The sequence below is a fragment of the Gymnogyps californianus genome, chromosome 10, assembly GCF_018139145.2.
Source record: "Gymnogyps californianus isolate 813 chromosome 10, ASM1813914v2, whole genome shotgun sequence".
Classification (NCBI taxonomy): domain Eukaryota; kingdom Metazoa; phylum Chordata; class Aves; order Accipitriformes; family Cathartidae; genus Gymnogyps; species Gymnogyps californianus.
In genome coordinates, this window is record NC_059480.1 from 15,495,087 (window position 1) to 15,510,228 (window position 15,142).

The 15,142-nt window shown below is 35.7% G+C and overlaps 1 protein-coding gene across 4 annotated transcripts in view; it reads right to left on the reverse strand.

The window, feature by feature from the left end:
* Positions 1–14,902, reverse strand: part of OPA1 (OPA1 mitochondrial dynamin like GTPase) — a 59,063-nt gene extending 44,161 nt beyond the window's left edge. The window contains exons 1-7 of one of the 4 annotated variants that reach the window (XM_050902208.1): positions 14,837–14,902; positions 11,169–11,487; positions 10,751–10,847; positions 9,434–9,541; positions 8,154–8,207; positions 7,453–7,520; positions 2,226–2,336 (exon numbers count right to left, since the gene is read on the reverse strand). In XM_050902208.1, coding sequence (XP_050758165.1) covers positions 2,226–2,336; positions 7,453–7,520; positions 8,154–8,207; positions 9,434–9,541; positions 10,751–10,847; positions 11,169–11,487; positions 14,837–14,865 — 786 coding nt within the window. In that variant the 5' untranslated portion in view covers positions 14,866–14,902. The remainder of the gene's footprint in view (positions 1–2,225; positions 2,337–7,452; positions 7,521–8,153; positions 8,208–9,433; positions 9,542–10,750; positions 10,848–11,168; positions 11,488–14,836) is intronic. The other 3 variants (XM_050902209.1, XM_050902210.1, XM_050902211.1) reach the window with 3 other exon arrangements.
* Positions 14,903–15,142: the final 240 nt, after the last annotated feature.

Here is a 15,142-nt window from a genome sequence, read left to right on the forward strand (position 1 = left end):
CTATACAAGACTAATCAATTATACTGCTAAATATTTATCAAAAGGCTAACAAAAAAAGAAATCAATAGGAAACAATTACATTTTTGTTTTTAATACCTCTCCTGATTGTGAGATGGTTCTTACTATTATTCACTTTACAACTGAAGTAGATTTAATATCGAGTAATTAAATTAAAATGGAAAATGTGCAAGTAGATTGGGCAACAGAACTTCCAAGAATGGAAATTAAATGATCAAGTTCTCTAGTAGACAGGCAAGCAAGCCAACTCAGTTAAAAAATAAACAAGGTTAGTTTATGCCCTGTCAAAAGGGCATGCAATGACTTATTTCAATGACAGTAACAATTTCTTCTTCCAAAGGAGAATTTGGATCAATAATTGGAATCTTTAATATCCTGATATGAGGATATAACTTAAAGAAAATAGTTTACCATCTCTTTCAATTTGTTTCAAGCAAAAAGATTAGTGTGACAAAAAAGACACATTCCTTGTCATCAGGCATGTATGCCAAACAGCACGCTTGAATGCTAAATTAAAACTTTTCATATGCAAGGGCAGTTAGAATTTCAACACTCAGAAAACACAGAGCACCTGCCTTGGAGGACAGGGTGACATTTACAAAGATAGCCCTTACAGCTATTTCACAGCTTGGGAATTGTAGAATTAGTTGCAAGAAGGTACTAACAAGGTAGAATTTCAATCAGAAACAAATGTAATATCAAGCTCATTTTTTTTTTTCCTGATTGCGTTTTATTAGGCTGACACATTTTTATATATCAAATATTGTATTGCCTTTCCAGTAATTTTTACATCTTCATACATTTTATTATAAACTTCAAGCTACTATTCCATACTTCAGCTCTCTCAATAAACTCTATGCAATCTGACAGAGGCTGAAGGAGTTACCTTTATTAAAAAAAGAGTAACTGAATAGAGAATATTTAGACCACTGAAGACACCTTTACTCCTCTACTAAAATATACATCTGGAAGGAAATGAATGCGGACATTTGTAGGACACCTATTGAGATAGAATAATCTCAAATAATTGCATTTCTGTTATATTTTGTTATACAATGCCTAACTTCATAACTGAGGACAGAATACATCAGCGTTATTTTAAATCCAGACAGAAGATTAACTAATAAATTTGAAAAATGAAATGAGGAAATATTGCCTTTCACCATCTTTTTTTTTTTAATTAAAGGAAGATTAACAGTTTAGAGCAGCCAGGGGTTGTAACTCTAAACCATAAAAAATAATATGGCAAGAAAGTAAAATATTTACATTTAAAATGCTACTATAGTTTCAAAGAACAGTGATTTCCTCTGTTGACGGACTAAAAAGCATGACAATTGCAGCTATGCAACTATGTCTAAAAGTTTAATTCACATTTACTGTGTTCCTTTTTCTGTGGGAGTTATCTTCAGATGTACAGAAGAGTAAGTTCTGTATCCAGTGCTCAACTCCAAAGCTGTTGAAAAATATGAGTAATCAGAAAGATTTTTTGGGGGCACAGAAGCAGCCAACAAAGCAATGTGGTTAAGAATTACAGGTTGTAATAGATTAGACAACTAAAACATCCCAATTTAGGAAGCATTTCCAATTCATCTCAGCCATATAATAATGAATAAAATGATCAGAGCTTAAATTAAGTAAGTAAAGTGATGTACAGATGTTAAACCACCACAGCATATCAGTATAAACTGTGCTTTGAGGGAAAACAGACAAAGGAATACCTTTGATGACTATACAGTAGAGACTGTTATTAACAGCAGTATTTAATTGTCTGTGCAAAACTGTTTCTAAGAAGCTGCTGTCATTTTCAGATTGGTAACAGTGTAAAGCAGGAAAAAATGTTCCCAGAGATATATTGCCTGTAAATAGCTATACCCTTACAAGATAGAGCTACTGTAAGCAAGCAACAGTAGAGAAAACAGACTTGACATTTATACACATACCTTCCTTAAATGCATTTAAATAACAGTTTTGATAGAGGCAGAGAACATACAATTTCAAACTGACACAAAGTACCTGTTCTGCTTTTAACACCATGCTTTAAACGCAACTTGGTTAAACTGAAACAGGACTATACATCTGTAGTGAAGTTGGCTGTAATAACTATTTAGGTCCATGATTTAATTAGTTAGATTTTTCTAGCTCAAATGCAGAAGGCTGAAGTATTTGATTAGTGTGAATACAGTACATATTGTCCCTTAAGCCATCACCTTTCGCTTCTGCTGGGAAGAGCCCATGTTATATTGGCCAGCGGCTCTGCGTGCTTCCTCTTCATGCTGCTGGATTTGTTGTTGTAACAGAATGAGTTCACCAAGCAGACCCTGCCATGAGTTCATAATAAAAAGGAGAGGAAAAATTTGGGGTGTAAGGAGCACAAAGTTAAACCAAAGGGCATGACAAAGACAGATGAAAAACAGGTATGAATGGGTCAGTTCAAACAGAAGTGAAATTTCGTTAGCAAGATCTCTTGCTAGCTAGCTGGCAGTGGATATAGCCAGCACAACCATGCATTTTGCAAGTCCAGGTAGAACAAAACAATAAACATTTAGCTACATTTTATAATTATATTCAAATTTAACTAAGCATCTAAATCTTCAAAAAAATTCAACTATCCTGGCTTTAAAATATTCTCAAAGGTTTCAGGATTTCATTTCAATTACTCGTACCAGAACTTCTTAAGTATCAGCAATTTTTCACAACTTAACAATGCATGTATTTAAAGAGTGTTTTGGATATTCTACACAAAGTTGTGCACAACACCTAATAGGCTCAACTCTGTCAGTAACGTAAAAGTACTCATTTGGTTCTTATTCCCAGCAATACAGTTTATAGAAAGATGATTTTGCCTGCTACTTAACTTTCTCAAACTAGGAGAAGCAAAATAGTTTCTAGGCCATAAAGAAAAAGCCCCCTCTCCACTTCTGTAACACACTGCAGTTTAAATTCATCCTGTCATAATCCTTCCTGATCACTTCAAAATCCCTGCAACTCAATGCTTATTCCTTTACTTATTCAGCATTTCCATGAAGCTTAGTTTTCTTCTCTTCTCCCTCCACACCAAATACTCTTGTAATGGTAAGCTGTCTTTCAAAATTGGTTTAGAGATACTATGCCAGCATCTACTGGAACTTTATGTACAATTTATTTCAGAGAATGTAGACAAAAGTATTAATGAACTATTTAAATAAAGCTCTTCAAAAATATTACATCTTCTTCTAAGAAAACATTCAGTGAAATGAAAGGTTTAAAAAATGCACTTCAGGAATCAAAACAAACCCTGAAATAGAACTTTGGTGTAAGAATTCAAGACATCTACCATCAAGTTATACATTTGTTGCATGAAATACACACACAGGCATGTACACATAAGGATAAACAACACAGGAGAGAATGGATAAAAGAGGAGAGAGAATCAAATGACCAAATATAAACATTTGTTAAATAGTGATTTGTATAACATTTCAAGAATAGAAAAATCTTCACATTTGTATTTTACTGAACTGCTTTAAGATTTAATAAATTTCTACATTGCCAGACTAGCAAACGCATTAGAGCTGTGCCAAGAACTCAGGCAAAACAAAAGATTTCATTTCTATACAGCAGCAAGGAGAGCGAGCCTCATGGCTACACTTAGTATTAGAGGAACAATAATAATATTTTGCCATTTCGCAAACAAGGAAACTGTCAATACGACCTGACACAGTCCCTTTAAGCATTATGCTATGGGTGAAGAAAATACAAGAAAAAACACTGAACAAAACCTGCCATGAAGGCCTTTTAGCGTTTAAACAGGAACTCTAACAAATGTTTGAAGTCACCAAATCTAACTATTTAATGTGTAATTACTTTCTAAGACATCTGGTCCATGTGACTCTTACTCCATAGTAAAGTATGAAAAGCCCTTTTCAACTACAGTTACCCCATTTAATGAAATATTCAAGTAAAAAATACAGTGATTTAAAAGGTTTCTCAATAACACTTTCTTCTTTGTATATAACAGGCAATAGTCTTATTTCCTTTATTTTCTATTTCTTACTTTACAGGTTTGAATTAAAAAAAAATAGTATCAAGAACCTTAAATAGCACAGAACTATACACACAACACCCAGGCTGGTATGAATCAGGACACAAACAAAAATGTTTACATCTCTGTGTCACTGGACACTACCACTGTTTCCCACCCCCAAAAATCAATCATTCCAGTGTAAAACTGTATTTATTTTAAAGAATTTTATCTAGAAAAATCAACATTGATCAATTAATGGGATTTCAAATAACAAGTTGTTTACAATCATTATATTATTATTTCCATTATCAAAGAAACAATGTGAAGGGGAATAACACTAGTTGACAAACACAGTGGCACAAACCCTGCAAAGTCATCGTGAGAATCTGGGTGCACAATAAATAAAAAAAGGCAAAACAAGTGCCGACATTGTTACTGAATATGCTTTAAAAAAAATACATTATTTTATATTAAAAGTTAATATACTGTACTTCAGTTGACTATGACTCTCTCTTTAATTTAGAAGTTCCTCATGACTAAAATATTTGTGTCCCATTTTCATGAGCAACCAAAGCCCTGTCTTTTTACATGTCTTGACTCTTTCACTATTTCCCACTGACTTCAGTGTGACTGCTCATGAGAAAAGCTGAGCCACAGTAAGTCCTTGCAGGAAAAATAATTAAATGCTGAGGGATGTAAAGGGGTGAAAATGATGAGGAAGGTAAAGAGATCGATTTCTAAGAATTTAAATAAATGTCAAAATTTTATCCAGAGTACCTATAACACGAAACTGGGAATTAAGTTGGGACTATAACGGTGCTATGTATAGAAAAAGAGAAAATTATGGAAACTTTATTGTATAACTTGCAAGAAAGAATGAAACAAATGAGAATGTTTAAAAAAAAAAAAAAGATCCGAGTCAAGCAATATTCCTTACTAAAGCCTCTTTTTCACTCTCCAGCAGTAGCTGTAGTGAAGAGCTGTAGAATTACTGTGCCGCTTCTTACACTGACTGAAGGTGACCCAGTGCTGGCTGAGCAAGGCAGTCTACGCACTGCCAAATCCTCAACAGTGAGTGCATCAGGTTCTTCAAGGCATGAGACTTTATAAAAGTACCAAAGGCAGAGAAAGGACTGTGTGGTTGGTTTGGAATTATTTATCTGCCCTCTAAGCCCCAAATCAATGCTTGAGTCACATTTTCCACACCCACTTCATCACAGCTATAACCGCTATAAATTTTCTTTAAAAATTGGGCTAAGCTTCGGAATCTGTTTGCTTTAATAGGAAGCTGAAACTCTTTTGGAAATTTTTTTGGAGACAGACAATAATGCAAGATAATTTTCTAAGACAGTAACACTGCCACTTCAAGTGCAAGCCTGAACTAGTCCCACACATACAATACAATAAAATATTTTACTACACTATAGCTTTTATAACTATCTTCTCTCCTCTTTCTCCAAGAACAAAATTTCTTATTTAATCCAAGTAGAAACAGATTTAAACTCCATTTATTTAAATTACTTATCTGAACACTCCAGTAATTTTAATTTAATTCTCTTTTCAAAAAATTGTATGTTTTGTATTAAATGAGAGATTATGAGATGAACACATTAGCTGGCAAGAAGCAGTACAGCCTGATGCAGTGTTTGGGACAACGTTCACCCTCTCAAAGTTATCTTGCAAACTAACTGGTTTCTCACTCATTCTACAGGAGGTTTTAAAGACCCATCTGAGGACCATGCCCAGTAACAGTTCTACAGAACATTCCTCCAAATGAGGAATTCCTAGGTTCCTTTACCAGTTACTCATCTTTTCACAATGAAACAAAGAAAACCAGCTCATTAGACACACTCAATATCATGCTATAGCACTTTATGCATCCATACAATCACAATTCTTAAACTTGTATTGGTTGGCAGTGGAAAGCATTGAATGAAAAAAGGCCATCTAACCCATTGTCTTGAAAATAATAATTTTGCTTGCCAATAAACTAAGTGATTATGCTCTGTTAGGTATTCATATGTGCCTCGTTTGAAATATTATGACCAAAATTGATCACATTAATCAGCAAACCAACAGTTTCTAAGCGTAACATATCAGATATAATTGGAATAACAAAAATTAGTACACCAGACTAAATTTTCTAAATCATACTGATTTAATATGGGCTGATATTTTCCATACCACAGCCAAAGTTTTTTTGGCAACATTAAAATGCAGTTGTCACTGCATCCAAAAAAACCCCCATAATAATAAGAAGTATTAGGGATATTACTGGTATTCAGTAAAAATCTCAGTTAATTTAGTTATCAAAGACAATAAACTAAGATGGCCACTTCTTCACAAACCAATAGTAAAGTATTTTTTATGTTTTAAATAGTGAAACCTGTGCTAAGCAATCACTCAAGAGAAAATAAAACAATACATCTAGACAGTTTACTGACAAAGGGGAAACAAAAAAGCTAACTTAATTCTCATGTAGAAATCCATCACTGCTCTAAAGGGAAAAAAACAGTTATAAAAAGTGAGCTTTGTACAGGTTTCACTATATATTGCCATGCAGAATTAATGTAGAATAAATGTATACATGCCTGCATATACAGAAATGTCTTTTATGTAAAAGCCCCAGTTATAGTTCAGACACTTTCAGTTGCAAAAATAAACATACAATAATTTACAAATTCCCCGATATATATTGTTTTCCTTCCATTTTTTAAAAGAGTTTTTAAAAATACACACAGGAAAAATGAAAAGCCTTTAAACAATGAGCAACGTTACAATTTAGGAATTTAATAGAAATAAGATCTACTATTCATTAAGTAAAGAAGGTGAAGTTTAATTTTTTTGCTTTCAATGAAAAAAATGCTAAAACTTTTAGTTATCAAAATACAGTAACATTTTTTTCCAGAAGATAGTAACAAAAATGTGGTGTATGCTTTATCTAAAAGAAAGTAAAAACACAGACTGCTTTAAGAAATAGAAATTCTTTATTAAGGCAGAAATCCTTAAGTAAGAATCACAACTGTGAAAACGTCAACAGAAATGAGGTTGCAAGCAGAAGTGCTTGAAAATAACTATAAAAGCCTAAATCAACTTCAGTAATAAGCTATAAGCTCAAGTGCCACTGAGAAGATGCTCTGAAAAATTGCAAAGGCACACAAAATACCTAAAATTACATTCTTACTACAAACCAATTTTCTTAAGAATGCAATTCCTGAAGATTTTTGACTGCCTTGTATTTTGCTTACAAAAATGTTTATTATCATTGTACTGTTTATATATTAAAAACAACAATGCATACTCAAGTCATTGTCAATGATAAAATCTATTCAAGCTGCTTCAAATAAACATCTGCAACTAGCTACTGAAGCACTTTTAAAAAAAAATTACCTGTTGTCACGACATTTTTAGTTTTGCAAGGGAGTAATTACCTTCTTGTACTGTTTGTCATTGTCATATCCCTGGTCAGTAGCTCTGAATGCTGTTTCTCCTGGAGAACCTAGGACATAATTACAGAAACTCATTATAACATGCAAAAGGCACTTAAAAATTCTCAAGCTACACCTACTATAAAGTTTCAACCTCTATGAATTATTAATTCAATAATCTTTGAAGTTCCTATTAAAAAAAGATCCACCTTAAGAAACTGAAAAGAAATTCAGTTTAAAACTCATCTGAAAATTTTATATCCAGTTTGTGACTCAGATTAATTATATCACAAGGGAGTAGGCAGCTTCAATTAGACTATTAAAGTTCTGAAAACATTGTAAAATCAATGATTTCTGATAAACGTGAAAGGATAATATAAAATTCCATTGGTATTATTGTAACGAGAAAAAAAATATTCTTTCCTATTGTCATGACATAGGTTTTCAAACCAAGCTTCTGGAAATGCCTGAAATAAAAAACATCTGCTAAGGACTGTGGCAGAGAAATAACAACTATTCATCTATTCATTCTCACAGGGGAGGACCTAAGTATTTTTAAAATAGTTGGGAAGTATTTGTAATTCAATATTAAATTGTTGTAAATAGTGTGTTTACATTGATATTCACTCCTCTTAGTATAGTAGTGTTTTAACAGTTTGCTTTAAAGAGGCAGGTTAAGGGCAGTAAAAAGGGCTTTTACACACCTAACAACAGAAGTAGATCAGAAGCTCCTATGACTTCACTAACCAAATTGTAACCTGTGAAAAATCAGCAGAAGAGGGGAAATAAAAATTATAAATACAAACCAAAATGCAAAACAAAGATGAGGGATCTTTGTCTCATTTGGAGGACCACACAATCATAAATGGCAACTATGCCCAGGTGAGTATAATAACAAATAATAGGTGACATCTCACAATACCAGTTAATAACACCACAATTTTAAACAGCCAAAATACATAGGAGATTGTAATCTACTTGTCACTCTGTTGAACTTGATCCCTACTTAGGTGCTCGCTGAGTTTGTAAGATTAATAAACTAGTTCCGCCATTGACAGTATTTTAAGAAAATGAAAGTACACTTCTTACGCACACTGATATGGAACTATTTTCAAACACCCTTAGAGCAATGACTATAACACCTCACAGATATAATCTTCCATGAATACAAATTTATGTGGTTTGATAATTATTAAGGTATATAATAGGAATAATCTTGCACTTTATTACAAGAATGACTGGGTGAAGTTTTGAGCTGTGCTCATTAGCAAGTCAGATACGATGATCCAATCAATCGTTTTTAGTTTTAAAAAGCCCACTGACCAGAAATGTCTTATTTAAGTCTCCCAAAACCTGAAAACCATTAAGCCTACTACTACCTGGACACACTGAATCAACAAACCATCCCCTGGTGTTTTGTTAAGGATTTAGAACTCCTACCTACTCCTTTGAAACGCAGCCCCTACCTGAGCTAAATTTTCAAGCAAGTCCTTCTGGAGCTAAACCCAGATGGAAAAGATCATTCAACCCAAAAGAAAATCTTCATTACAAATCTCTTATTTCACATGCTTGCAACATTAAGAACTATCATTCTTAATAATCCAACTCTTTTCTCCTGTAACAGCTGTGGTACTGTTACTGTCCAGTGCCACACTCACCTTCTTCAAATTCCAGCTGGGCACATCCAGGTTCTATGACTCACTGAAGCAATCTAGCTTTCAATCTGTTTCTTTAGAGCTGTATAAGAATGCTAGTTTTCTATTCAATTTCACATTTTGGTTCTCTGTACTTGCTACTAGAATTCTTGCTTTTAAAAATACATTACACTTACCTGTGTCCATAAGACTTTCATACGAGATATTCAATGAAAAGGCATGCATTTTCAGGATCCGCTTTCTTTTAGTGTCTAAGGACATACCTGTAACCTCATCTTGTAATAGCTTATGTTTTCAAAATTAAAACTAAGCTGAAAAATTGTTCTCACCAGGAGAAAAAAATCCTTTCAGTGAAGTGAAGCTCTCTCCAATCTTGTCAAAGTCAGGCAGAAGTTTGGCAAGGTCATCTGCATCAGGAAGGGCTTTGATAAGTTTCTCTAGGAAAACAGTACAACACCTAATGAGTAGGGTTTTTTCCCTATTATTTTTGTGAACAAAAATGGCTTAGGCTGCAAAACCTAGCAACTGTTTCAGGACATGGCTTTTAAAATTTTTTTTAAAAATAAAGAATTAAAAACTTTCTTTCCACATGTACCTCCCCCCATTAGTGTTGGGAAAGATCAGCAGATTTGAAAAACCAATTGCTTTTTTAGACTTTGAACTCCCTGATAAGTTGGCTGCCTCAGGTACTTTAAAATTGTCTAAAACTTATTGCTGCATTTCACCACATTTCATACATTATTCTCTCACATACTTTGTAGAGGATGTTTTAAAATTACACGACACAGTAACTATGCTCACCTCTTGTACATTTTAAGAAAAGCTTATTTTTCAATTTCCTAAATAAGCCAATTTTGTAATCCTTCTAAAAAACCAAACTTACTAGCTTTAAAGTACTATAAAAATGTAGTGTCCACTAGCAATAAAAACAAGAAAACATTTGCCTCAGTTATTCAATCTCTGCATTTATCTATGCAATGCTTATACATGTAGTAAAATCATCATAAACTTAAAAAAAAAAATCACCACCTTACTACCCTGCATATATAAGAAGTAACTCAGTGCTTGTTTTTTAGATTTCTATCTTTCATCTGAAAATATGCAAAAAACCCTACTGTAACCAGAAGGTTCAGGAAAACAGAGTCCATACTTTTCATTTTCTTTTCTTCTGTATGTTCAAGGCAATTTTGTAGATAGGTAGGTTCACTATTCTGCATTTTCAATTGGTCTTTTATTCATACATATCTTTTATTTATCTATTTATATTTTTTACTTCTAAGTGTCATTCATATAGAAAGAAAGAACTTTGCACATAATACTACCAAAACCTGTGTAAGTCCCCTTGATCATGCTGCAACTTTCCTTTCAATAATGGGATTATACAGCCATATGAAAGGACCAAGACCATTCTCAAATGAAAGGATGAATTATGGAATATCAATGCTAAACAATGCTTAATTTCTTCCTACAAACACACTGATACAAATACCTTGGTAAGACACACACCAAACTCTAACAATACAAGTTCACTCAAATTACAGCTATAAAGATACTACTGGAGAGAGGCACTAAGGACCTACACCCTTATGTTTAAGTTTTTCATATGCTAGTCTTTAGATAGAGTAACATTTTAGCTTTTGTGATACCGAAGTCAATATGTTCATCAAGCTCCCAAATGAAGTCAGGAACAATCCACTTATATTCTTCGAGATCTGGCATCATGTCCTTCCACTGATCATATGTCTAATACAAAAAGGAAAAAAATATAGTAGAAATAGAAAAAGAAATGTATGTAGAGAAGCATATGAGCAATCTGTTGAAAAGTAATACCTACATATAAAACATACTAACCCACCATCTTTTAAATATGAATAATACTACTTGGATCTTTTAAGATCTATACTAGTTCTCTAAATAACCTGTTTTCCACATTCACTCATCTCTATTGTCATTAGTTAACCAAACAACGATATCTTGTATTTTTGTGGATATACCAAGAACTATTCTTCTGTATATAATAACAACAAAGACAAAATGTATAAAATAGCTTCCACAGATAAATACCTTCTTAGCTGTATAACCACCACCTACAGCAGATCCTAATATAAGATAGCGAAGTTTGAGAAGCCTTGATGCTAGTCTAGCTAGCCAAAAGTTCCTGTGGAACTGGTATCCGTATTTTACATTTAAAAGTTTCGTTTTGCGTAGGGGAAGACGATTAAGAGAAGAGAACAGCTGAATGGATATCCTTAATGGAGGTCTTTGAAATTTTGAACTTGGATAGTAGGGATGATGTATACTTCGGGAAACAAGATGCAAGTTTTGAAGTGGTGATTTTCTTTTTATTCCATAGTTGCTATTTGCTAGACTCCGGCAGATGACGCTAAAAGAAAGAAATAAAAACTCTAAGTAACAGATTTTGTCAACACACCATTAACTCAATAACCTCTTTAGAAGCAATTCACATTACATTTTAGCTGGTTACAGATAAATTAGAGCATCATTCTGAATGTACAATTTCCAGCTATCATTGGTATGGTACCAGGAAAACAAAAAGCTGTAAACATCGTTAATGTGTATAGCATTTCTAGTGATTACAGAAGTAAAACCTTAAATACCATTTATGGAGTCTGTTATGAATTAAATTTAACTTTCACACTGGATTAAGGCAAGTAACACGTCTGTGGTAAAACACAGTTTGGGCAAACGGCAGCTAAGAGTCCACAGAAGACTATGATCAACTTGTAACATAAAAGAAAACTTGACAGTTTGGCCTATCCTGTTATTCAAAACGAACTTTTAAAGAACATTAAGTTTGTAGAGGATTTTCAAACTTCAAAAAAACAATACACAGATGAAATTCCTTTGCAAAAATTGACATTTTTTGGCAAAGTAGATTCTCCTTTGGAGTTGAAGCATGTACTTTATGACATCTTTCAGTCCCTTTCACTCTAATATTCTGCAGTTCTAGGATTACAGCATTATTGTTTTGTTTTAGGTTATGCATAGACAAGATGATTTCTGGAGATGGCTGTACCATATTTGTTGAAGACTTCAATAAAGTAATTCAGAGTTATGCAAGAGGGAAAATTCCAGTCTGAAAGATTTGACTCTGAAAACAGAGCTCAGCCATGAAAAGCACATGTTAAAACACAGGAACCTTATCAATCCTGCCTACGTTAAAACAAACACATAGGTTGGAGTAAAGCTTCTTGTATACTTTCAATTACACTATCTGCACGCTTCAACATTTTGAGGTAGCTTTGCCAGTTTAAGGAAAAGACAACTGCTCTGGAAAAAGCAATTTCTTCTGTAAATTTTTAGTCTCACCATCATATCAGAATGGTTAATATTAAATCATTTACTGGATGCAAACATGAGTGAAGTTACAGTTCTTGAAATTAATGCTTGTCCCTTGACGCTTTTTTCAGGGTCTTCAACATTATCAAGTGCATTTACTTACAAAGGGGACAAATACAAAAGAAGGAAGTGCTTCACACCATTGAGAAGGCAAATTATTCACCCCATAATCCTAAATCATTTAAAATGAACAGATCTTAAAGAGAATAAGTGAATCATATGAAATGGAAAATATTACAGCATTTTCTAATAACATGCTCTATAATCTATAGAGTTCTTTGCCTTGAGATTTGCCATGTACTAGAGATGACATTGTCTATGACAGGCATATTCTTAATGTCCAAAGAAGTGGAAGACTTTGTTATAAAAGCACTTTTGACTCAGAAATTGAGCTTTTGGAAGATAAGTTAGAAATCAGAATTATGTGAATTGAGACATTATCCTCTCTTAAAAGACCAATTCTCCCGATGATCTATGTTTAGAAATTTCCTTTAGCGCAATGGAAAGCTTAAAAAAAGGGAACTCCACTGACTGTTATCAAAGTCCTCGTTCATGAAAGTCACTATGATTTTGAAGGGTATCCTCTTGCTGCTACACTAAACTATCTAGAAGGCTGTGCCTTTGCAATAACAAACTTAGTATCTAGAAAGAGAATAATAAGCAGGAGGCAGAATAATCCCTAAAGCAGTAACAAGTTTCTCCTCTTTGACATGGAATTGCAAAAGGCTCAGAAATTAACACAGATAGTACCAATACAAAAGTGGCTACATAACAGCAGAAAAATGAAAGTGCCTCCACACTAGAAATGTTTTATTTCCCACTTTTGAAGACAGTTTTTTAAATCAGGGTGTGGTAAGCCTGTATGAAGCAAGCTGATGACTGGACCATTATTTCTTTTGTTTTGCAGTCACTACCATTACATAGACATTTAATATTTTCAGCAGAGACCAAGCAGCAGTATATACTATGGCACTCACTTCTCATTATTAGCCTTTACCTAGGTTAAAGGCATTTTGTAATATTATGTAATTTTCTTCTCTGTGATTGTTCTTTTAAAATACACTGTGTTTTACAGCGTTCATTCTGTATATTTAAACTGAAGGAAAAATTGAGTTCCATCACAGATTGTTATGGCAAGAACTTGATGAACAACTGTCTTTTGAGTGCTATCACATATTTCAAACCCTACCTGCTTTAATTGCACACATAAAATCTTATAATTAATTAAAAAAAACCACTACTCCATCATTATACCACAACTTCCATTTTCTCCCTTCTTCTCTCCTCCTGCTGCTAAAAACCCCTGATGAATACTGACAAAAAATGACCTTAAGATCTTCACTGAAAAGTGCAGTTAGACTGAAAAGGGTGCCAAAACAATGCTATTAAATGAAGTACTTCAGGAGTTCCAAATTTAAAGCCTCTGGAAAGCTGTTTTTAACAACGATAACAAAAATTAGCCTTCCAGACATGAGTAGCTCTGCCATTAGAATCTGCCTGATTACAGGCCTGCAACCTGACTACTCTTGCATCGCACTGAGATAATTTGTTTCTTGTAAAACAAGAAACAGTGGCCTGTTACTATTGATAGCCAAGCATTCCACCTGGAAGTCATACCTAACATTTTACACATATTGCTCCAGTTTAAGAGTTCAAAAAATCCCCACCTCAGCTGGGACAAATTCTCTGTAAAAGACAGGTTATATACACTTTTAATAGCTAAGACTGCAAAGGAGTCTTTCAAATTTAATCCAACAGAAAGCACCGTGGTATTTTCTTTCTCATTCAGCACTAAACAACACTTATTTTCCTATTGCTGCTCCCATATCTGCCAAGGAACACTGTGAGATTACCATTCAGTTTCACCGCTCCTGCCTGGAATCACGTAGAACAACGGTGAAAAACAACAGGGACGTAGGGCAGCTGCTGGGGAGGGCCAACGTCTGGACACGAAGGCTGCCCGAACTCGTTAGGGCAGGAATGTGGGAGATGCAGGTCCCTTCCACATGGCACCCCCAGGTCACAGGGGAGCTGAAGGATAGGGAATTTCCCCACCTGGGAGCAAGCAGCAGCCCCACCCCAGCAGGCCTCAGGCTCACCCCTGCGCCATTCACACACACACACCCCCCCCCGACCCGCTGTGCGGCTCCGGCCTCTCCCGCGGGCAGTCCCATTCCCACGGGTGCCCAGGGCCTGCTCAGCCGGGACGAGTGTTACAACCGACACCGCGCCCGGGGCAGAGGCCCCGAGGTCGGAAGAGGGTGGCGGCTCTGGCGGCCGCTCAGTCCGCACAGCCGCCGCGCCCCAGGGGCCAGGCCCGCCGGCGGCCCGCAGCGCCCGCCCTGACCCCTGCCACGGCCCGCCCCGCTCACCAAGCCGCCGCCACCCGCGTCCGCCACATCCTAACGGCCGGGAGGGGCCCGGAGGAGCCGCACGCACCGCGGCCGCCGGCCGGGGCTCCGCCGCCGCGCCTGGCGCCCCGGGCTGCCGCGGGCAAGGGCAGCTGGAACCGCCGCGGCCGCGGGCTGACGGGGCTGCCGCCGCTTCCGGGCACCGCGGTCCGTTGTGGCCGGCCCGGCTGGAAACCGCACCTCCCCGCGCAAAGGTTCCGGGCGCGGCGGCGGCGAGGGAGGGTTTTGAGGGAGCACCGCTGGGGGGGGTTGCCCGGCCAGGAGGGG